This window comes from Apodemus sylvaticus, chromosome 13 (assembly GCF_947179515.1).
Source record: "Apodemus sylvaticus chromosome 13, mApoSyl1.1, whole genome shotgun sequence".
In the NCBI taxonomy this organism is placed as follows: Eukaryota; Metazoa; Chordata; class Mammalia; order Rodentia; family Muridae; genus Apodemus; species Apodemus sylvaticus.
In genome coordinates this window covers 63227177-63250320 of record NC_067484.1, presented here as the reverse complement: position 1 = coordinate 63250320, position 23144 = coordinate 63227177, and the positions used below count along the sequence as shown (strand labels likewise).

The 23144-nt window shown below is 43.2% G+C and overlaps 1 protein-coding gene across 1 annotated transcript in view; it reads right to left on the bottom strand.

Moving 5' to 3' along the window:
* Positions 1–23144, bottom strand: part of Ppp2r2b (protein phosphatase 2 regulatory subunit Bbeta) — a 268521-nt gene that overhangs the window by 105339 nt on the left and 140038 nt on the right. The window contains exon 2 of the mRNA XM_052155918.1: positions 1605–1702. Coding sequence (XP_052011878.1) covers positions 1605–1702 — 98 coding nt within the window. The remainder of the gene's footprint in view (positions 1–1604; positions 1703–23144) is intronic.

Genomic DNA, 23144 nt, shown 5'->3' with positions numbered 1-23144 from the left:
CCATGTGTACATCTAAACCCCTGAGCTCCCCCAAAATTGAACACTAAATTCTCTGATCCTCATCCTTGCTGAGTTTTATTTTCTGGTGAATCCACCCACACTGCTTTGGAAGGTGTGTCTCCCATCATTCTACTAATGAGTTGGGCTTCCCAGATCTCCCAGTAAATGAAAATAGGTGAAACCTATAAATAGCTAGCAGAAAATGTGGGGTGGAATACGACTGGTAACACGCAGCCTTGGGTAATTTATGCTAAATAGCTCCTCCAGTTCCCCTTAATCATAGCTGTGAACCTAATTGGATTTTTTTTTTTTTAAATTGGAGATTTGAAAATCAGTTTTCAAAGGACTTTAGATGCTGACACCCCTGCTACTCCTCTGCTCAGTCACAGAGCGCCGGTCCACCTTAACAATAAATTTCTAAGAGGGTTGATTTGCTACCATCCAAATCAGACTGTCAAGTGTGGGTAGCATGTGCCAGACCAATTAGCACCCAGGCAGCTCTGGAAAAAGCAGGAAAAATTCCAGGTCACGAAGAGCGATTCAGTTCTTACTTGCCAAATACATTTCCATGTTTCTGGGGCCAGTGTAATAGGCTGGGTGCCTGATTTAATGCTGAGCACTCGAATTTACACAGAACCCCGAGGGATTATGACGCTCTTATAGAAATTAATTGCAAATAATGTGCAATTACCAAATATATCACCCCTAAATGAGGCTATCCTCTTTGGAGGGGGAGGTGTCATGCAAATGGCTTGAAGGCACAACGTGGGCATTAAATTGCTCGGGAAGTCTCTTGTGAAGTCTTCCTCCCTCGTGCCTCCCCGTGCCCAGTTAATCTCAGAGGCAGGCAGTGGCAGATGGGAGTTGTGAGAGTACAGACTGCCCTGCTGGAAGGACTAGAGCGTGCCAGGAGAGGCCAAGGAAATCAAATCGGGCCATAATTCCATTCTGAGAAAACAGAAACAGGCACAGCAGCAGAAGCATCCTCAATTTATGTGAAAAAAAGGAAAAGAATTCCTAGAAGAACCCAAGCCTTGGGAATAAACCAGCCACTGAAATGGTATTATATAATGTATCCAGCCTCAGGGACCCACACCAGCCTGTGCCATACGCTGGGCTAAGAAGCCTTTTTGGAGGGTTTTGCTCTTTAGTTCTCTGAGCATCCCTTCCTTTCCGATGACCCAACATGCCCTCTTTACAACTGTTGTCAACTAAAGCTATTTTCCTCTCCTATGTATTCGGGCAGTACCTGAAATGAAGGGAGATTGAATTTCAACACCTGGAAGACAGATCCCAAGACAACAGCTGGAGTTTGCGCCTCTGTAACCACCTGTGGAATTTTGCAGGTCAGACGAGAAGGCCGCTGCGTCCCAATGTTCATTTGTAGGAGGAAAAGGCCCTGCCTGGGGAGAACCCTCTTCAGAGGGGCTTTTGTGAGCATGAACTTAGAACTGTGGATGCTAATGACTTTTTGGCAGTTTTACTGTTGGTGATCAAAATGGCAGGCAGGGTTAAGGGCGACAGACACAGGAGGATTAAGGCACAGTGGGGGGCCTCCTCTAAAAAGGGAAGAAAATGAGAATTTCCAATTGGCTGATACTTACCTCCTGTTCTCGCTGAAATATTACAACCCGACCTCCCTTGTCCCCCGTCGCTAGTAACTCTCCCGTGTGGTTGAATTCTACCGTAGAGATAATGTCAGCTGAAAGGAAGAAGACAAAAGCAATTTAAGTAACAGCACACTTACTTTGAATGGGTAGATAATAGACACACTTTTCTGTGCATTTAAGGGCTTAGGGCTCCGGCTGTGCAGAGGAATTTACAAGGTTTTACGCTCTGCATTTTAAGTGCCACTTGAAGCAGCAGTTGGGAAAAGCACATTTCCTAGGTGCCCCCCACACCATGGGCTCCTAGAACATCTGAGGTGAACAGAGGGGCAAGATGTGTTCACACCCTTCTGTTTCGTGGATGAGAATGTGAGTTTCTGTTTGCTCGTGGAAATGGTTCTTCTTTTCCCATTGTCATTAACCACAGACTCCTCTACCCCTCCAAGAAAATCCCCCAGATAGGAGTAAATGTGGCAGTCGGGCTCAGTACTGCGCATCGAGGGAATCAGGGTGGAGATGCCGATGCCAATGCCAACTACAGCAGAGAGTACAGGAGTCACTGGGGTACCCCTCTAGCCCCCCAACTTCACTAGGCTCTCTCCTCTCGCATAAGCCTGACACATCCTCTGGTGAGCACACTCTTTTCCAGGACAGGGTACTGGAAAGACAGTGCCACAAGGTCAGGGAACATAGGAGAAAGATGCAGGCACCAAGGACCCAGAGCGTAGATAACTGGGAAGAAAGTCAGCTTCAATGCTGGTTACCCCGTGGCCCAAGGACAGGTGAGCTACCTATGACTGGCTTTATTAGGGTCAGAGATTAATTCCCACACATGTCAGAGATTAATTTCCCCCACGATCACTCGTCCAACAATTGGAGAGTGCAAATGAACTTAGAGAGAAAGAAGAGAGAGCCTAAAATAGAAAGGAAAGAATAAAAAACTTAAGAGGCAAAAGATTGTGACTATGCTGTCTGATGAGGACGGGCTGGAGCCTGAACCTATGACATCAAAGGCAAGGGTAAGGTGGAAAACCATGGTATCGATCCTGATGAACTCAAGTCTTACATCTTATGTGTGTATCGCCATTTTAGGATGCTCTCGGTATGCCAGCTTTATTCAGGTAACTATCATAAAATTCTCCAGCTCACACAGTGTCTTTTCTGCATATTGAAAATATTCTTAATTCTCATTCTTTGTCCAGAAGTAGAGAGAGGAAATCATAAGCCTTCCTCATCTGTGATGTGTCACTCACTCAAGTGAAGCGTCACTCAAGTGAGGGACACTTAATGAGAGTCCAAGCTTTACTGCTTATCAGGAGTCAGTTCAAACTCTCCAGGACAAAGAAGGAGCATGATACAGTGGTCTGTCTTAAGAGCAAGTGTAACATGGCACACGCCATCTGATCTGTTGTCCTCAGCCTTTGAGGAATTAACACCAAGATGCCTAGAGCTTAAGGCAAACATCTAAATTCTGTATGCAGATAATTTTTTCTTTTCAACATGACAATATGTGGCATTCCCCCCCCCCCCCCCTTTATGGTGGTTCCTCAGAAAACTGGGCATGACACTTTCGGAGGACCTTGCTATACCACTCCTGGGCATATACCCAGAGGAATCCCTGACATGCAATAAGGACACGTGCTCCACTATGTTCATAGCAGCCCTGTTTCTAATAGCCAGAAGCTGGAAAGAACCTAGATGTCCCTCAGTGGAGGAATGGATACAGAAAACGTGGTATATTTATACAATGGAATACTACTCAGCAATGAAAACCAATGAATTCATGAAATTCTTAGGCAAATGGTTGAACTGGAAAATATCATCCTAAGTGAGGTAACTCATTCACAAAAGAACACACATGGAATGCAATCACTGATAAGTGGATATTAATTAGCCCAGAAGCTCTGAATACCCAAGACCCAACTCACATATCAAATGACTCCCAAGAAGAAGGAAGGAGAGGTCCCTGGTCCTGGAAAGGCTTGATGCAGCATTGTAGGGGATCACCAGGACAGAGAAGTGGGAGGGGGGTGATTGGGGAAAGAGCGGAGGGAAGAGAGCTTATGGGACTTATGGGGGGGGGGACTGGGAAAGGGAAAATCATATGGAATGTAAACAAAGAATATAGAAAATAAAAAAAAATATTTCTGGCAGAGTAGCAGATCTAAAAGCTTGGAGTTCAAATTCTACTCAGCCATTAAAAATAAATAAATAAATAAAAGGTATCTTCCTGCCTCTATATCCTGAGATCTGGGATTACAGGTGTGTGCAGAGGAGAAAATCTTGTTTGCAGGCCGAGGAAAAGGCTTGCTGGGTAAAGTCCTTACTGTACAGCATGAGGACCCGAGCCTGGGTTCTCGGCACTCACACTCAGCTGAGCATGGCAGTGCGGCCTCTCTCTAACCCCAGTGCCAGGAGGTAGAGACAGGAAGATTCTGGGACCTTACTGGCCAACTAGTCTAGCTAATTGGTGAGCCTCGGGTTCAACGAGAAACAATGTCTCAAAAAAAAAAAAAAAAGAAGAGGGGTTCAGTATGAATAGGACGGGGTAAATAAGGGCAGAGAAGGTGTGTATGACTGCAATACATTATACACATGTATGAAACTGCCAAACAGCAATTTTAATACATATTTAAAGAAGATGGAAAGAAATGGAGGAAGACAAGGAATAATAGCCTTTGATCTCCACAGACACATGCATGGGGGCTTGTGTCCACACAGGTCAAGTGTTTATGATTTCTGGCTTATAATCATCTTCACTTAGATAAGGTGACTTCATTCCTGATTGATCTAAACTGGAAATCAATTTCATCTTCTCAGGAAATGAAGCACAGAATAAGCTGTGTGGTTGTTAAGCCCTTGATATACCTTTGGAAGGCCGAGTCACCTAACAGGCACCCATGAACCAAGGCATAGCAAAGCCCAGCATGGCTGGAGAACTTGCTACTTCACACAAGGCATCTGATCACTGGTCTTTCTTAGAGTTTGTGTGTTTTAAGAGATTTGCTGGAGAAGTCAGCTGTCAACTGTCTGCACTTGCCTTAGAATGCCCTCCCTGAGACAGACTGAGGTTACTGTGTGCGGCTGACATCTCTACTGATTCTGGCCTTTCAGTGAGTACAGAAATAGCTTTCTAACCCCCCCTCCCCAGAATACAAGGTGGGCTCTGCTGTCTCTTTTCACTTTCTAGCTTTTGTCAAGTACTAAAGAATGAATCATGACTCATTGCTCAAATTGCTCAAACACTGACGTTAGAAATGGGGGAGGGGGAAGCCAGGGAGGGAGAGAGAGAGAGAGACAGAAACAGAGACAGAGAAATAGAGGACATCTGAACAATGAGAAGCAGGTGGAGAGATCTGGGTTGGAACAAAAAGTACCCACTTCATGTCATCTTTGTGGGTTTTTTTTTTTTTTTTTTTTTGGTTGGTTGGTTTTGGTTTGGTTTTGGTTTGGTTTAGTTTGGTTTGATCTAAGGCAGGCCACAATATGTAGTTCAGGCTTGCCTTAAACTGGGATTTGGGCTAGCCTCACACTTGTGATCTTTTTGCCTCAGCCTCTGGAGTGCTGGAATTACTGGTGTGCGGCGCTAGGCCCGGCTCACTAGATCTGAGTTTTAAGGTTCTATTTCTATGCAGTTCATGCTCTTGCTTCAGGCAGCGACATTAACACACAAACTCCAGATCGTCCGCTGAAGAGCCTCTCCACTGGGAGATAAAGGTGAGCTTTTTCCTTTGGGTGAAGCTGGGTATTAAAGAGTTAAGTAGCTCTTCGGACATGAGCCCTAGATCACTTGTCAAGAAAAAGCCACTGTCAGCAAAGCAAAAGCCACTCTCCCAGAGACAATAAGCACATGTTTCTACCCAGACTCTGAAATGCCTTTCTTTAAAATCTACATAGCTGAGAATAGGGTAGGATCCAAGGTTAGCTCACACAATCCCAGCCAACACCACTAGAACCCTCCATCATGGAACATAAAGTATTGTCCCAGACCCTAACATCTGTCTCATTTGTTTTGCCGTTACCCCAGTTGTTGAGGGCTCTGTCTTCCTTGAGAACCTTGCAAGAGAAAGGGTGACCCGAATAGGGTGACCTGAAGGGGGTGACCCATATGGCAGAGTGTGCAATTCCTCTGTCCTGTTGCCAAGACTTCATATTTATTTTTAAGCTCACCAGGCAGCTATATAGGCATTGCTGCAGTTCAGTTGATGTCTGAACTTTTCTGTTTCCTGACTCATTTATCACTGCAAAGCAGCTAGGGATAGCTGGAAGACTTCACCACCCCATCCATCTCTACTTATCTCCATCTATGACTGCTTAATAATTAATAGAAAACTCATGAATCACGTCCGCATTCCGATTTCAACATACCAAGACTACAGATGCCCATTCTCTTGTGTTTGAAACATGCTGTTAACAGAGTGGACCCATTGCTGCTCAAGGTGGGAGAACTTTTGTGAGCCTAGAAGGAGGGGGAACTAGGCACATCCATAGGCTACCTAGCTTAGTGACAGCAACCTCATCTCAAAACATGATTGGCAGAAATCAATTCTTCCCCTTGGGACTTTTATCCTTAGATAAGTTTCTAAGATAACTCAATATTGCATTAAATTTCATTTCCATCTATTGCGCTGCCGAGTTAAGGAAATAAATCCTTGAGCATTTACCCTCCAATTTTTTATGGGTGGAGATAAAGCACACACTGATGGAGAAAACAAAAGCCCCAAACAGTGACCAGAGTTAAACGTGGTTATAGGCTTTCTACTAAAGGAAACTGTGTGTGGATTGAGATTGGCTGAACTCCCCGTTTATTTGTGCTGATTTAATTTCCACATCACAGTGGCCTGCTAACCCTGTTTCTAGCTCAATTTGGCACTGCAAGGACTGACTTTTTCTTTTTAAGAATCAATCTCTGCATCTTACAAAAGTTTCACACTAGTAATTTACTACATCAAGTCTCCTTTCCCCTGAACAATGGTTATTGACTTGTCACTTGTATTCACAAGATGGGAGGCTGAAGGAAACAGAGGGAATCCTGAGATTGTGACCTAGTGTCCCACAGTGTCACACCAGGCTGCAGTCTGGACACAGCTGGTCAAAGGAGATGCATGTGTGATTAGGTGACATATAGACTGGGGTGGCATTTTGATCAAAGGACAATGCAGTTTAGATTCAGAGAGTGCCAGCATTCACTGAGAGAGAGATGATACTGACCAGGTCCCTGGTACTCCCTCTGAATATCAATCACAGTGATGGAAATAAATGGGTAATGCGGCCAAGCCTTATCTTTCATCTAAACCACATTCCTAAGATAGTGAGCTATCTTCCTTACTGTATCAGCGTTTCAGCTCTGCCCACTCAACCCTGGGCTTTTCTCCTGATGACTGAGTCAGCTCAAGGTTGTTTTTGTATCTTTGCTTAGGACAAGGATGTTGAAAAGAATGGAAAATACACCTCACAGCATATTACAGTGGTAAAATTGTGGTAGTTGCTAGGTTTGTACAGAAAAAGAATTGAGAGCTTCTCTATAGGTGAGGAATCTTGATTCATTGGTAAAGGGGGTATCTGGAGAATAGACATATGCACTCTTGCTAACCCTCATAAGGATCTCTAGATAGATTGGCATTGACTTTGTAGACCATTAAAGAAATAGGATATTCTTAGATTTCCCAGGGGAATCAATTACTCTATCTTTGTGAAACGGTTGTCTCCTTTCTTGGACTTGGCTCTCAGTCTTAAGTTAGTACCCATGTTTTCAGGTCATTTTTTGGGGGTGGAGGGAGGGGAAGGGTAAGCTTTGCTAATTAAAATAGTACACTAGAAAGTGCTTTCCATCAAACACGTAGAGGGAGGTGAACAAATTTTCTGGCCCAACTAGAGGCAAGATACAAGCTACCTTCTTGCTGTTTCTGCTCTACATTTCTCATCTAACCTTGATTTCTGTTTCGTCAACAGTAACTTGGGAAACGTATTCCTTTTGCTCTAGTTGGAACATCGCAAATTGTGTTCACATTGGTTTTAACTTCAATCTGATGTTAGTGTTCCTCTCACAGGAAACTACAAGTAGAAGTGTCCCACAGTTCTATTTCCTTAGGATCATATCCCAACTAAATTGTTAGTTAACAGTGTGACAATATTGCAAATGGCAGAGTTAACTGACAGTCTGCTCTTCTTGTCCAAGCTTAGTAATGGCAGATAGTGTGCGGTGTAGGGATTCTTGCCGGGTCACGCTCACCAGTACTTCTTCCTTGCCAGCTTTCTAATAGTCCAACTCTAGAGTCTGGAAGGTCTGGATATTTCCCAGCCCTGTTTGTAGTCAGGTCACTGAGACCTGGCCAATGAGATAAAGAGAAGTGCTCATGGGGTAGAAGAACTACAAGGAAGGACTGGAGATTCTGGTAGAAGGTTATTTTTTTAAAATTCACTTTTACTATTTAATCATATGTGAGTCCATGTATGTGTGTTTGTATGTGGGTATATGTATGGGAGTTCAGGTGCCCACAGAAATCAGAAACATCAGATTCCCATGGGGATAGAATTATAGGTGGCTGTGAGTTGCCCAGCATGGATGCTGGGAGCTAAACTTTGGTTGTTTTCAAGGGCAGTATATATTCTTAACGGCTAAACCATCTCTCCAGCCCCCTGGGGGGAAAAGTTTTACTCTTGGGTTTCACTTATATGTTCATGTGATATATGTGTTTTGCCTTCTTGTGATTATCTATGTTCATCTATATGTGGGTGACAACTATAATGTGCTGTAGGATAACAAAGGAGGACTTTGTTGGTGACAAAAACACCAGCAAACACTGGTGACAGCTAGAGAAACAGGACGATATTTTTAATGACAAGTGAGCACAGGGCCAGATTACTAATGTATGCTGAACTGGAAAAACATGGCTCCTTCCTGGCCCCCAAATCGCCTTCTTCCCGCTCTTATGTATAAAGAGTTATGTCTCTATACCACATAACCAGTTTTCCTTTCCTCTTGCTTAATTAGCAATACGAAGTGGTTTGCGTCCTCTTTTCCACACGTTATGGAGGTGCTGCATTATTTTTCAACCATGGAAATACGAAAGCAGGTTCCTGTGAGAGAATGTCTAGTCCAGTCTACCCATAGCATCCATTATAAAATTATGCCTTCAAAGGGAGCCACGCCCTCCTCAGGAGTTTTGCTTTCTCTGCCCACATGCAGGGAGGCTCTCCATGCTTGCTGAGTTGTAAAAATCCAGATGGTATGAGGCAGGCGAGTCATGAGCAATGTGTTGTTCCTGTTAAAAGGCACACAGCTTCCCCAGGACAACCAGATATCCAGCATTTGAGGTAGCAAAGGCACATGTGGGCTGATAGAAGAGGAGGCTTCCCTACAGATAGAACAATAGTTCCCCACAGGGTAGTGGTGTCTTCACAATGACAAGTCTCTAAATGCAGAAAAATGCAATGGGAAAGTGATAGCTGTCCAGACTTGCCCGAGAGCTTGTATAGGAAAAGGTAGAATCTGCTGTCAAGGTGTCTTCCATCTGTCACCTACTCTTCTGAAACATGGAGGAATAATTAACTATGCATGTGATGCAAACCCTGCCCATCTTTCAGATCAACAATGCAGGACATCATCGGATCATCCAAACGAGGCAGGACATCTGTAGCTGACCCTGTTGTTGGAGCTTCAGGGCCAAAGAAAGAGAGAAAGAATGGTAGGTAGTTCCTAGTTAGGTACTGTGCCACCCAAACACACTTATGCTGACATCTGATTGGCATATTTTCAGCCAGAAATTGTGCTGTGCCAGATGCTCTGAAGTCAGTTAGACAAGATGTCCATTCCACAGAAGCTAACAATCCCCTACTTGAGAGTTGGCTCAAATATCACTTTTCCAGGGAAACAGTGTGACTTCTCCCAAGGCCAGGCCAGCTCCCTTTAATTTGAAGCCTCATTGCTCCCTTACTTCCTCTTCATAAGTTATCATCTCTCATCATTAGCACTTATTACAGTGGTATTGGGATCATTTGAATGCCTCTCTCATGCACTAAATTATAAACTCCGCAAGGAACCCTCAGTGCCTAGCTGAATGTCTCAGCATAAGACAGATGCCCCTCAATGTTCTGTTCTTTGGTGGATTGCCGAGGGAGAGCCAACACTAAAGTAGCCCATCACATAGAGACCAAAATATCTCTAAGGACCATAACAAAGAAACATTGGATGGGCACACAGAGAATTTTCTTTCTTTCTTTTTCTTTCTTTCCTTTCTTTCTTTCCTTTCTTTCTTTCCTTTCTTTCTTTCCTTTCTTTCTTTCTTTCTTTCTTTCTTTCTTTCTTTCTTTCTTTCTTTCTTTCTTTCTTTCTTTCTTTCTTTCTGTCTCCTCCTCCTCCTCCTCCTCCTCCTCCTCCTCCTCCTCCTCCTCCTCTTCTTCTTCTTCTTCTCCTTTCCTTCTTTCCTTTCTTTCCTTTCTTTCCTTCCTTTCTTTCCTTTCTTTCTTTCTTTTCTTTCTTCTTTCTTTCTTTCTTTCTTTCTTTCTTTCTTTCTTTCTTTCTTTCTTTCTTTCTTTCTTTCTTTCCTTCCTTCCTTCCTTCCTTCCTTCCTTCCTTCCTTCCTTCCTTCCTTCTTTCTTTCTTTCTTTCTTTCTTTCTTTCTTTCTTTCTTTCTTTCTTTCTTTCTTCTCCTCCTCCTCCTCCTCCTCTTCTTCTTCTCCTTCTCCTTCTCCTTCTTCTCCTCCTCCTCTCTTCCTCTTCTTCTATTTTTTTTCAAGACATGGTTTCTCTCTGTAGCCCCGGCTGTTCTAGAACTCACTCTGTAGACCAGGCTGGCCTCAAACTCAGAGATCCACATTGCCTCTGCCTCCCAAGTTCTGGGATCAAAGGCATGCACCGCCGCTGTGCCACCACAACCACCACCACCACCACCACCTAGTGAGAATTTTCTTAAGGTGTGCAGAGCCCAGGAGCTCTTACTTGGAACAATGAATGGTGACTATAGAACCAGATAGATGGATCACTGAAGAAGAGGGTTCTGTGAGCCACAGGCAGAGAAAACACACTTAGGGAAGAAAGGGGACCAAAGTAGAGTGACCTTTGAGAGAAGAGAGGGAGGTGATGATAAGACAGATTGCAAATTCTGAGCTCATGGTTGTGATATGAAAGGACTCTGTTTAAGGAGTATGTATTCTTCACAGGCCATGGAGCTAAGGGGAACAGTGATGTACTAAAAAATTTCCCAAAGCACAGGTGGTCCTTGAGCTTGGGAATATTCCATTTATAGTCCTGAGAAGTCATGGTAGATTGAGACCTAGGAAAAGGTTGTTGGAGAGAGGCTGTGGTGACAACTTTTTTGGTAAAGTGCAAACACAGACATGAGGTTCTCAGTTTGAATTCCCAGGACTCATGTAATATCCGTATGCTCCTGCAACCTCAGTGCTGGGAATAGAGACATGTGGATCTTCAGAGCTTGCTGTCCAGCCATTCTACCCAATAGGTGAGATCTAGGTTTAGAAAGAGACTGTGTCTCAAAAAGTATGGGGAGAGGTTGTTCTAAGATCTAGTAATGGCAGATTTTAGACCATAGACTATGAATCCCAGTTCTCACTTTAAAAGCAGTAAGAAGTTGTTGTTGCAGCTTGAAGTGACACACACCCCTGATACATTCTTGTATTCAAGAGATTTCTATTGTACACAGTAAGGGCAATTAGCCCCACTACATTCCTTCTTGAATGACATATGGGCCCAAGGAATGAATGAAAATAATAAGAAATGAATTAGTATTGCCTCCCCTAAACATGAAGTTTCTATGGCAACATAAATGTATGGTGGCTGCTAATTTACATGCCATTATGGTAAGGTGGTTTTTTCAACGGTCAAGTATGCCAACCGCATTTTGACAGATCAGCTGAAATTTTGTGGTCTTTGTTTCTGACCAGAAGTTGAAGTGTTTTGAAGATAATGCTAAAAATATTATTCTACTTCAGTTAACATTTTTCAACCTTATAAGCAAGACCAGACACACAGAGTAAACAGGAAGACAATGAATAGTGCCATTTTCACATCAATGGGATTCAACCTTTAATAAACATTCATAAAGAAAGATACTGTAGTAGACACCTCTTACTTTTCTCCCTCCATTTCCAACTAGAAACTTTGAAAACACTTTGTATTTCAGTTTCCAGAAAGTCAAATGCAACTCATACAGTTTATAGAATATTAGAAAATATTAAACAGAAAAATTAAGAAAGAATCATTGTTAATAGATTCATTCATTAATCCATCCATCCATCTGCCTGTCTGTCCAATAGAGTCTCTGTCAAGTACTCTTTTAGGCATTGAGATAAGTCAGTTTAAAATAAAATAAGATAAATAAAATAATCTGTCCACATAGAGCTCATGTTCTAGTTGTGGGGGAAAGACAGCAGCCAATAGACACAATAAATAATATTTTGTATTGTGTTCTGTCAGGATCAGATAGAACTAAGCAAGGGAGAGGAACAGTGTTGAGATTGGAGAGAGGCTTTAATTCAGATAGGGAGACATGACAGAAGACCTCAAGAGACAGCCTGAAGTAGGCAAGGGGTTTCCAGGTTGAGGGGTCAGGGAGAGATCAAGAAGGAACATGCATATGTCAGGGCACAAGGGTAACCATTTCAGGGCAAAGAAGGAGAAAATGAAGGAGGAACATTGAAAAGTCAGATTGTACTAAGTTCTTATACAACACAGCAAGCACTTTGGCTTGGACTGAGTGAAACTGACGGAACAGCAGAATGTACTTGGAGGCCACCAAACAACACATTTCAAAGTGGTTAAGACAAAACTTTAATGGGGTTCTACGCTTAGACAAAGAACTACAGGTAGCTATCTGATACGAGGGAGATAGAGTTAGTATTTCCCAGGGATGAGCTCCCCGATTAGTTATCTAAAAACAACTGGTTAGCCCTGTTACATACACAAGCAACACCGAATAGGCACAACAGGTTGTATTTATATATTTATGCATATATAATATGTAAATGTAACAATTATAATGAAAAGGTGGCCATCAATTTGAGAGGGAATGAAGGGGAACAGAAAGAGTTCAAGGGATGGGGCATGGAAGGGGCTGGAATAAAGAAAAAGAAGGGAGCAATGATACAATCATTTTAATTAAAAAACTTTAAAACTCCATGTTTTGTCATATACATTTTACTATAAAGCAAAATGGAACGTTGTTGGGGAATAGTCAATAAAGGAACAGTAATTTTTACGCTACTCAGTTTGAGGATGTCAGGCTGTGTATGGAAAGGTGCACTAGAGAATGCAACAGATAACCCAGGGAAAAGATGGAGACAGTCTGGTCAAGGTGGCTGCTGTGGAATCAGAGATAAGCCACATTCTACAACCTGTTGGAATTTACTGAAGAACTGACATCTGGAATGTTTTCATGGTCTTTGCCCTTAGATTTGTCACCCTGGAGATTTGAATTTTAAGGGTGAAGCAGGCTACTGCAAGATGAGCAGATGTTCAGTTCCATGCATAAGAAATGTGAGAGTTTCTAAATAGAGCTGGTGTGTGGGCTGCTGGAAATAAGGGTCTGGAGTTCAGGGATTTTGAGATCATTAGCATTCAGACAGCATTTAACATCACAAGATGGTATGAGATCTCAGAGAGTGTTTATTGAAAGGAAAGAACTGAACCTTTAGGCATTCACCTCTACGAAGATGTAGAAAGAGCCTGGAGAGATGTCTCAGAAGTTAAGAGCACTGCATGTATGTAGTGCACATACACACATGCTGCCAAACATAAAATAAAACGAATAAACATTTTTTTTACAAAGTTAGTGGAAAGCTTGGTGTCCTGAATGACGAGTGACATATGGAGTGTGTCTTGTCCAGTACTGCTGATAGGCAAGAGAAAAGGCTTGAACACACCTTTGCAGCACTACTGTAACAGTCACATTTAACTTGCGCAAGCACGATTTCTGTGGAGCTGTAGAAATGTATTTAAAAGAGAGCAGATGGAGAGAATTTGAGATGACAGCTATAAGTAAATATTTCAAAGATTGTGCTACACAGAATGATAAAGAAATAAGCATGCACATGTGTGTGCATGTGTGTGCATGTGTGCATGTATGTGTGTATGCGTGTGTGTCTATGTGTGCGCGTATATGTGTGTATGTGTTCCATGACAGTAGTTCATACCTGAGTGCTTTGCTAGCATGTGAGGTCTTGGGTTTTATCCCTAGGGCAGCACAGAATGGGAGCAGGGTGGAGAGGAATGAAGGTAGGATAGTAAAGGATTTATAATATTATAGAAATAATAGCAAGCTTATATGTCAGTGAGAAAGTTGCAACAGCTGAGGAGAAATGAATAGTGAAGAAGAAACAGGGTGGAACTGCTATCTGAACACAGAACTGAACTCATGCAGGAACACGCCTTACCCAGGACTTGTCATCACTAACACTTGAAGGAACATCTATCTGTACAGGCTCCATTTCTACCCAATGCCAAAAGACAGATAGTAACAAAAAAGTTATTGAACCCTATCTACACATAAGCCTTACCAGAACTCTCAAATCATTTATCATTGTACTTAATGTCACCAAACTCCATATCTGAAAATGACTGAACTGGCGTATTTTATGACATATGTATATCTCACCGACTTAAAATCAAAGTGGCAGGCACCCGGAGACTACAAAGTTTCTCCCACACTTTGGCAGCTCAGAGATCCTCATGCAGCTATGGAGAGAACAAAACCCTATTGTTCTTTTGCTTAGTCCTCCCTTCCCTCCTCTCCCCACCTTCCTTTTCTTTTGAAGCCAGCATAGAAAGGGCTCTATTCTATTCCAGTCTGCCGGCCAAGCAGAAGGCTGCTCACCTATGTATACTTTGAAGCCACATGCATTCACCACGAGATTACTTCCACATGGGCAGTCTGACCTGCTCATGGCCTTTGCTGAGTGGCTTTCCCTACTGTCCCTATCTTATGGAAACAAGTCTGTCAGACTTGACCTGTGTCAGCTTTATAGACATTTGCCAATGGCCAGACCAGGGCGAGGGTGCCAAGAACAGTCCAAGCAATTTCTGTATGAGTCTTCCAGGAAGTATGTCTTTAATGGAAACTCTGGCTGCACATTCCTTACTGTGCTGTGTCTACAGGGGAAGGATTGTTATTGTCATAAAGAAGACTCAACAGAAATTAATGAGCTATTGACTTAGCTCCAAGCACATTCAGTCTTAGGGAGATGCCACTATTGCAGATTAGAAAGGCAGACTTGCTCTCTGGAAATGTCATTTACTGAATTGCTTTATTACATTCCAGGCACAGAACTAGACCCCCTGTGGGTGCCCCTCCTCCAAGGTCTGTTTCCAACCTCATCCAGGGAATACAGAGGCTGTGCTTTGGGTTTTATGTTATGTTATTTAATTAACACTTCAATTCCTTGACCTTAAGTTCTTTCTCCATTGTTCAGTTAGAGAAATGGTAGCCCAGATGGGTCAAATAACTCGTCCCAGTTTGGAAGATTAACAATTAGGGGAGTTGAGATTTGAACCCAACTGTAGTTCCCAAACCTGCCTTTGTGTCAAAACATGGTTTTACTCTGTAGTTGGAGCCATTCTAGATGTAGTGCAGGCTGGCCTCAAACTCAGGGCAGTCCTCCTGCCTCAGCATCTGGAGTTCTGGTATAAAGCCAGGGTACCTTTTTATCATTATATATTATTGCATATGTATATTAATGCATGTATGTATGTGAGTGTGTATGGCCATGGGTATATGTAGAGGGAAAATGACAACTTTTCTCCTCCAATATGGGACCTAGGGACTGAAGTCAGGTTTTCAGGACTGGTAGCAAGTACCCCTACTTGCTGAGCCAGCTCCCTGGTCCATTATTTTAGGTATTTCAAATTGTTAGAAATTGCCTATTTTTTTTAATGCTTGTGCATGCATGGTGTGCTTGTGTGCTTGCGTGTATCTCTGTGGGCACACATATGTAGCATAAGTGTGGAGGCCAGAGGACAACTTGCAGGAATTAGTTCTCTCCTTCTATCACATCTCCTTCTACCACATGCGCGCGTGCGCATGCATATATGTATGATATGTCAGAAAAACTCTTTGAGCAGGAGCTATATGTTTTACTTATTTGTGGGGCAGGATGTATCTTCTGGGCTTAGCCTAAGGTCATCTTTGTCAACATCTGATATTTCAGCCACGGTCAGTCCTCCACCCTCTCTAGATACTCATGCTCTTGGCTGGCCAACTCTTTCTCCATTTCATTTTTTTCCAAGATTTGAGAATTAGTATCTTCTAGAAATAAAGCAAGAAAGGTTTCCTCTAACTTGGCTAGCCTAGTGGGCACCCTCCTCTTGAGTATGGCTCATTTAAATTGGGTTATGGTACAAACGCCAACAGATAGCTTGAGTCTATGTTATCTCCCTATGTTATGAGTTCCCTGAGGACAGAACCAGATCTGTTTCTTTGACATCTCCCTAGCCTCTCTCCTAGCACTTAGGTTCTTACACTGTTCACAGCAAACATGGCACAGCTGGTCCACAGCTGGCAGGTTAGGATGCTCATGGGGAACAACTGTTGGTTTGTATAATACGTATACCAGTTTATTTGTCTAGAACGTGTTATTTCCAATGCACATGGCTGTAGCATCTTTGATACTTCTAAAATAAAACTGGTTCTTGAGAAACCAAGCAGCCATCTTTTTTTTTTTCAGAAGCAGTACTACAAACACACTAAATGGGTAGGGAATGGAAATCACATCAAGTTCATATTTCCCCAAGTTATCTGCTTTTAGGGATTTTTTTCATCTATGAATTCCTCCAGTCTAAGTCTTGGCATTTGGAGAGTATGGAAAGTAGAAGGGCTCAGAGCATCTGCTAAGAAACGAGGCAGTCCTTCATTCCCAACATGCCCCAGTTTACTTCTTAGCCATAACTCTGATGTGTTGATTATCTTCTGAAAGTCCTTAGGAAGAAATAATATGTCAGTGTCTAACCTGACAACAGAAGGAGTCAAAGCATTAAGCACTAAAGGTGTTTTAGTATTGACTGTGATCCCAAGATCTTCAACAGAATGGAAACCTAACAGTAGTACTAAACCCCCTTTCTGTGGAAGCTCTGGACTACCATAAACCTTCGGTCATTTATCGGTGAGGAAATGTGTGGAATTACATGGCCTCTGGATACCTCTGCTCACTCTATTCTGGCCCTGCACTTGGCTGCAGGACCCCATAAAAACACTGTGTCCTTCCACTTTGGGGTGTTTGAACTCGCTGCTCTTTTGCCTAGAGCACGCCCTTCCTTTGTTAGCATCTCTTCAATTTTGATGGTTTCCACTTAAATGGCACCTCCTGAGAGCAGCCATTTCTGACAGCACCTTTCAAAGCTTCTCTGCATTGCCCTTTACAAGCAGCCCAGGCTTTTCCTGGGAAATACTCACTGGGATCCAGAGATTTCTATTTTGTATTGGTATTGTTGCCATCTGCCCTGTAGATTGTGTAGCCAACCAGGGAAGGGATCACAGCTGATGTTTTACTATGGATATGCCTTGCCCAGCTGAAAGTCTCACAAATAGCAGAGATAAAATCAATGTTCATTGGAAGCATGGATTCTTGGGATACCTATTAATCTCAATGATATTTGTTACCTGGTGTCCTGGGCTCATGTTCTCTAATACTGTACACACACACACACACACACACACACACACACACACACACACGGTACATCAGACCCAATGGATTATTAAAATAAAATATCACAATTTTACATGTACCTCATTCTCTTCAGTGAGGTACACTCAGATATGTGGACTCATTATGAGGTGCACACTCATTCTTGATATATTTCAGTTCTAGAGCTTGTCTGAAACAGTCTTCACTCTTTCAGTAAGAAAGGCATTAGAACACCAGAGGCTGTGTGGGGGAGATCTTTCTATACCAAAAAAAGTCTGATCAGGTGCCCTACTTCAATCCAAAAACATCTAATTGGCTTGCTGGATGGTGGAGAAGGGATTTATAGATTAGACAGTTTATTAGTGGAGGAGCCAGCTTCAAAAGGCCTGCTGGTGTTTACCCCATGTGTCTGGAGTTAGCAGGATGACATAGTGAAGGCTAGCTGAGGGACAGCTGTCAGTGAATCAATAATGGCAGAAAGGGCTGCTACCTAGAGGCATCAACCACGCCCAGTTTAAATGATAGCTTCAGTGTTTACCTGTTGGATAATCTATAAAACAGGGGATATTGCCAAGTGTGTGCACATGTGGGGTGTATGTGTGTGTGTGTGTGTGCATGTGTACACATATACAAAGCACTTGGAGTGGTACCAGTCACATATAAACACTGACATCAGAATAACACTTTACTTAAAGCAGCAGTTCGCAGCCTGTTGGTCACAATCCCCAGAGGGGGGGTCATACATCACATATCTTGCATATTTACATTAGGATTAATAATGGTAGGAAAAATTAGAGTTGTGAGATAGAGACAAAATAATTTTACGGATTGGGGGGTCACTACAACATGAGGAACCAACTGTACTGAAGGGTCACAGCATTTGGAACCTCTGCTCTAGAAGTTATATGGTGAGCAGTTAACAGGATGGTTTTAAGATGTCGTCGGAGATACAGTTTAGCTCTGCCTTTTGTAAGTGATATGTCTTTAGGAAAGTTGCTTGAGGTCTCTGAACATCATTGTTTTTAAAATCTAAAGAAAGAGGTTAATAAAAGATGCCTTTAGTGGGGTCTAGTGGGGTGAGGGGGGTAAGGAGCCAAGAGGGACGTGCTGAGTGCAAATTCTCAGTAACTGTGAACATGTTTTGTTATCTTTCCTAGTGCATCTCTTCCTGAAACTCAGAAAAGGTAGTGCAAGGCTCCACAGAGTGGGACTACCAAAACCACTTGGAGTAGGTAGGACAAACCTCATCACCAATTATGTTATTGTTTTATTCAATAACATTGTAGAGTCAGCTCATACAGTCTCCAAATTTTAAACAGGTTGCCAACATTTAAAAATGACAAAGTTTTATTTGTAAAACTCCAGATATTATTCTCTCTCTTTCTCTCCCTCCCCCCTTCTCTCTCCCTCCTTCCCCTCTCCAGCCCAGTTTGCTTTCAGACTTGCTCTATAATCCAGGGTGACATTAAACTTGCTTCTCAAGTGTTGGGCTTATAGGCATGCACCACCACAGCTGACTAGATTGTTATTTTCTTTAACAACAATAACAACCACCACAACCACTATTACAGGCAGCCTTAGGCTGTCATTACCACACTGATCCTTCTGGTCTGAGCTAAGGAGCAGCTCCCCATATAAAAGACCTCTGGGGATATTAGCCCAGGAGCTTGGAATATCCAGGACACATTTCACATATCAAATGATGCCCAAGAAAGAGGAAGAACAATGTATGGATACTCTGGTTCTTCTTAGAAGGGGGAACAAAATACTCACAGAAGGAGATACAGAGACAAAGACCATCCAGACACTACCCCACCTAGGGATCCATCCCATATACAGTTACAAAACCCAGACACTATTATTGATGCCCACAAGTGCTTGCTGACTGGAGCTGGATATAGCTGTCACCTGGGAGGCTCTGCTAGTGCATGACAAATACAGAGGGAGACACTATCAGCCAGCCATTGAACTGAGCACAGGGTCCCCAATGGAGGAGCTAGAGAAAGGACCCAAGGAGCTGAAGGGGTTTGAAGCACCACAGGAGGAACAACAATATGAGCCACCCAGTGCTCCCAGAGCTCCCAGGGACAAAATCATCAACAAAAGAGTACACATGGTGTTACCCATGGCTCCAGGTGCATAGGCAGCAAAGGATGGCCTTGTTAGGCACCAAAGGGAGGAGAGGCCCTTGGTCCTGGAAAGACTTGATGCTTCAGTGTAGAGGAATACCAGGACAGGGAAGCAGGAGAGGGTTGACTGGGGAACAGGGGGAGGGAAGATGGCTTATGGGATTTTTGGGGTGGAGGGAGAACCAGGAAAGGGGACATTTGAAATGTAAATAAAAAATATATCTTAAAAAAAAGACCTCTGGATCCTGAGTTTACAGGGTCTCCCACCCTTTTGTAGTGAACTCTCAGCAAGAGATCGTTTGTCAATGTCTATTGACACCTGGGCTTTCTTGACCTACCTGCACACATCTTTCACACTGCTTGGTCTCTGAACTCTACCTGACCCTGACTCAGCATCTGAAGGTCTTGCCTTCCCCAGAATCCTCTGAAAATTCCTCTCAACAATTCCTTGGTCTCCAATGCCTTGGGACATTCATCTAAACCAGCTAGTGGAAGTGTCAAACAAGGAAATAGCATCACACAGCCAAAGGCTCACCAGACGTTGACTCCAGAAACTCACTCTTAACTCACCTAGTCTCTTCTTCAGTTCCATCTAGACTGAGGGCAGAGGACAAAGAAGTATGTTGTACAACAATGATCCGGAGCTGAGCCCTCAAAGACAATGCCTTAGAGAGTAGCCAGCCCTAAGGTGTGGTTCAATGGAACAAAAGATGTGCTCTATGACATGACCCATCACTGTGGACTAATCTAGGTATGATGTTCAGAAGTCCTGTACAAAGGGGCTCAATCTACAGTTCATACATCTAAAGATATTCTTCATGACCTATGAGCCAGAAGCCATTCTTGGATTGTTGGAGACAGTGTTGACAGGCAAGACCTATGAACTTAGGTAACTTCTTTACCATGGGGTAAAGCAGGTTGTTTGACCCCATTCCCACATCTGACAAGAGGGTATGAATAGCACTGTTTCTCAGGCATGGCCCACAGTACATCCCAGAGCCTTTCTCTAGAAAACCTTCAGAACAGATAAATAGCAGAGATTGTTATAGCACTGATGCAGAAGGAAGCCCTAAACTACTCAAGAACAGTGCCTGGGGCACAAAAGGTCCAACAGGCTCTAGTAGAGCCTTCACCTAGGAAGAATGGCAACTTTATCCTGATTCTGGGATTCGGAAGGTGTTACTGAGACCGTCCAGCCAACGGTTAACTTACCTTTACCTTTATCTCCAAAGTAGAGCTGTTTTTCCTCTTTTTAATGTGCCCCAGTTGGAAATGTATTTGTTTTTCACTGTTTAATCTTCTGTATCACCCACTGTTGATTAGATTTAATTAATTTATGTTTCTAATGAATTTAGAAACTCGCCGTGCTGTAGCAGGGACATTTTTTTTTAGACAGCATCTGGCCACCAAATGGATTGATTGCCTTATCTGCAAAAAGTCTTTCAAACATCTGGGGCCAGATTTTTGAGACTTCAGAAGCCTTTGTAGAGATTTTTGTATAAAAGCAGGCCAAATACCAAGGTGGAAAGCGAGGAGGGATGCTAGACACAGGTAGAATTCACTTTGACTTGAAACACTAGATCCTGGCAGTCCTCCAGTTTGAAAGCACAGTTTGCTGCTCATTGGCACAGCTTCAATGGCACAAATAGACTGATCTGAGTATATTTTGTTCAATATAATCAGACTCCACCAGGTCTAAGCCCAGGATGCCACCCTGTGAACTTCCTTGGCACTTCCTTCTAAATGGAAGCTTCCCCCGATCATTAGGATGAAACATTTACAGAAAACATTTAGAGAGAGAAGCACTTTGCTCCCATTCATACAACAAACATTTATGGTGGTGGTGGTGGGGGACGCTGTGTGTGCCTGGCACTGGGCCATGTGCACCTCTTCATCAGCTGCTCTTGGCAACAGCCCCTGCAGGATGGCAGACTCTGCTCTTCCACTCACACAGATATGACCGTGCAGGATGTGAAACAATAATTAATATCAACAGTACTAATAAACGATAAAGATGCACACGCAGGCACACACACACACACACACACACACACACACACACACACACACAATCACCACATGATGTACTAGTTCTTTACAAGCACTAACTTGTTCCCCAGTTCCCACACATAGGGTAAATATCATTTTGTTGCCTCCATTTTACAGAGAAGATCTAAGGCACCTGGAGTTGTGGACTTGTCCACAGTTATCTAGCTCATTCTCAGTGGCATCTGCCTCCTAACTTGAGAGGCTCTCTCTGCTCCCCATTTCAGGGCTGTCCCTGTCTAGACACGTCTCACTGAAGGCTTCAGTAGGTCCCATTCCAGGACCATCAGCGCATTATGCTTTAGTGCAGTCACCCCGTCTCTAGGGAGCAGTGCTCTTCCGAATGATGCTGCAGATGCTTAGGGTCTGAAACAAGGAGAGGAGGTCACTAGTGGTGGCAAAGCGCAGCAAGGTGGAGGCTGAACTCAAGGCTGCAAAGGCTACTCTCTCAGAGTCGCCTGCTGACAGATGAGGCAGGAGAGTGCTGAGAACTAAACAGCTTACCCAAAGCCTCATGGGGACAAATAAGACAAATCAGAATAGGGGGCAGCGTGCACTGTCACCCAAACCCATCCCAAAGACACAGAGAGGAAGGGGGTGAGGGTGGGGGAAGAGCAGCCAAAGAATGTGCAGAGAATAAGGAATACAGCTTCATCTTGAAAGCTAGGTGACTGATGTTGGAAAGCTCCTTGCTTGACTGGTTTTTCTGGCTCAAGTTCAAAGGGAGATGACTGACAACCAGGTGGCTGCCCATAATATAAGCTACAATAAAAAGCTTGTAACACAGAACATCTGAAAGTTTATGAACGATGAATGCAGACTTCTAGCGATAGCTTGCTGGTTCCATGCTGCGCTTGAGTAAATCTCTCTTCATCTAGTTCTGGATATTTCTTGTCTTTTGTTATAAAGGTATCTTATTTCCTTCCACTCCTCTCTAAGCACTACCCCAACATGGCAGGCCGTCTGTTTTCTCTTGACCTTCCTACTCCCTCCCTGCCAAGTCAATACATGGATGTGTACAGCCCATATGCATCTGTTCTTAGGCTCTTCGGTTCTCCCAGGAAGGCTTCCTGGATTTCCCTGTTCTGGTCAGGTATTCATTTAAAGCACATTTTAAGCACCCTCACTTCCTGCTATGCTGCACTGTAAAGTCAGTCTCCTTATTGATACAGCATGCTGTCAATCACTGCATCTATGGGGTATGGGTCTGAAGAAATATTTGGCTGAATGGAAAGGAGGGATTGTGAACCTTGCAGCCTGCTCTTGGCTGCCCTGAGAGTTATTAAAAGCCTCTTTAAGCTGTCATTGTTACTTTTCCTTCTATTCTCTGGATCCTTGCAGAGAAATCAGAATAGGAAAAAAAATCCCTGAGGGAAGAAGGGGTTTAGTCAGAAAGGACCACAAGTCTTACGGACTCCTAAACTTTAATATGGGAAATGGAGAGTAGGTATTCATATGTACAAATCATGGAGATGGATGGTGAAACGGACTGTTTTTACTGCAATTAATTAACTAATTAATGAATATAAAAACACCCCCTTTGATAGCTCATGTTTGTTGACAAGACCCAAAGTTTCCCCGCTCTGGTGCCACATACAGTGTGTCACCCTGGTGTACTTGTCAACCTGCTTGTCACTCTTTTCTCAACCATGTGCCCTGTTCTTTCCAAACCCTTCTTACCTATGTTCACGTCTCTGCTTAAAATCATGCCACAAATCTTACTCTA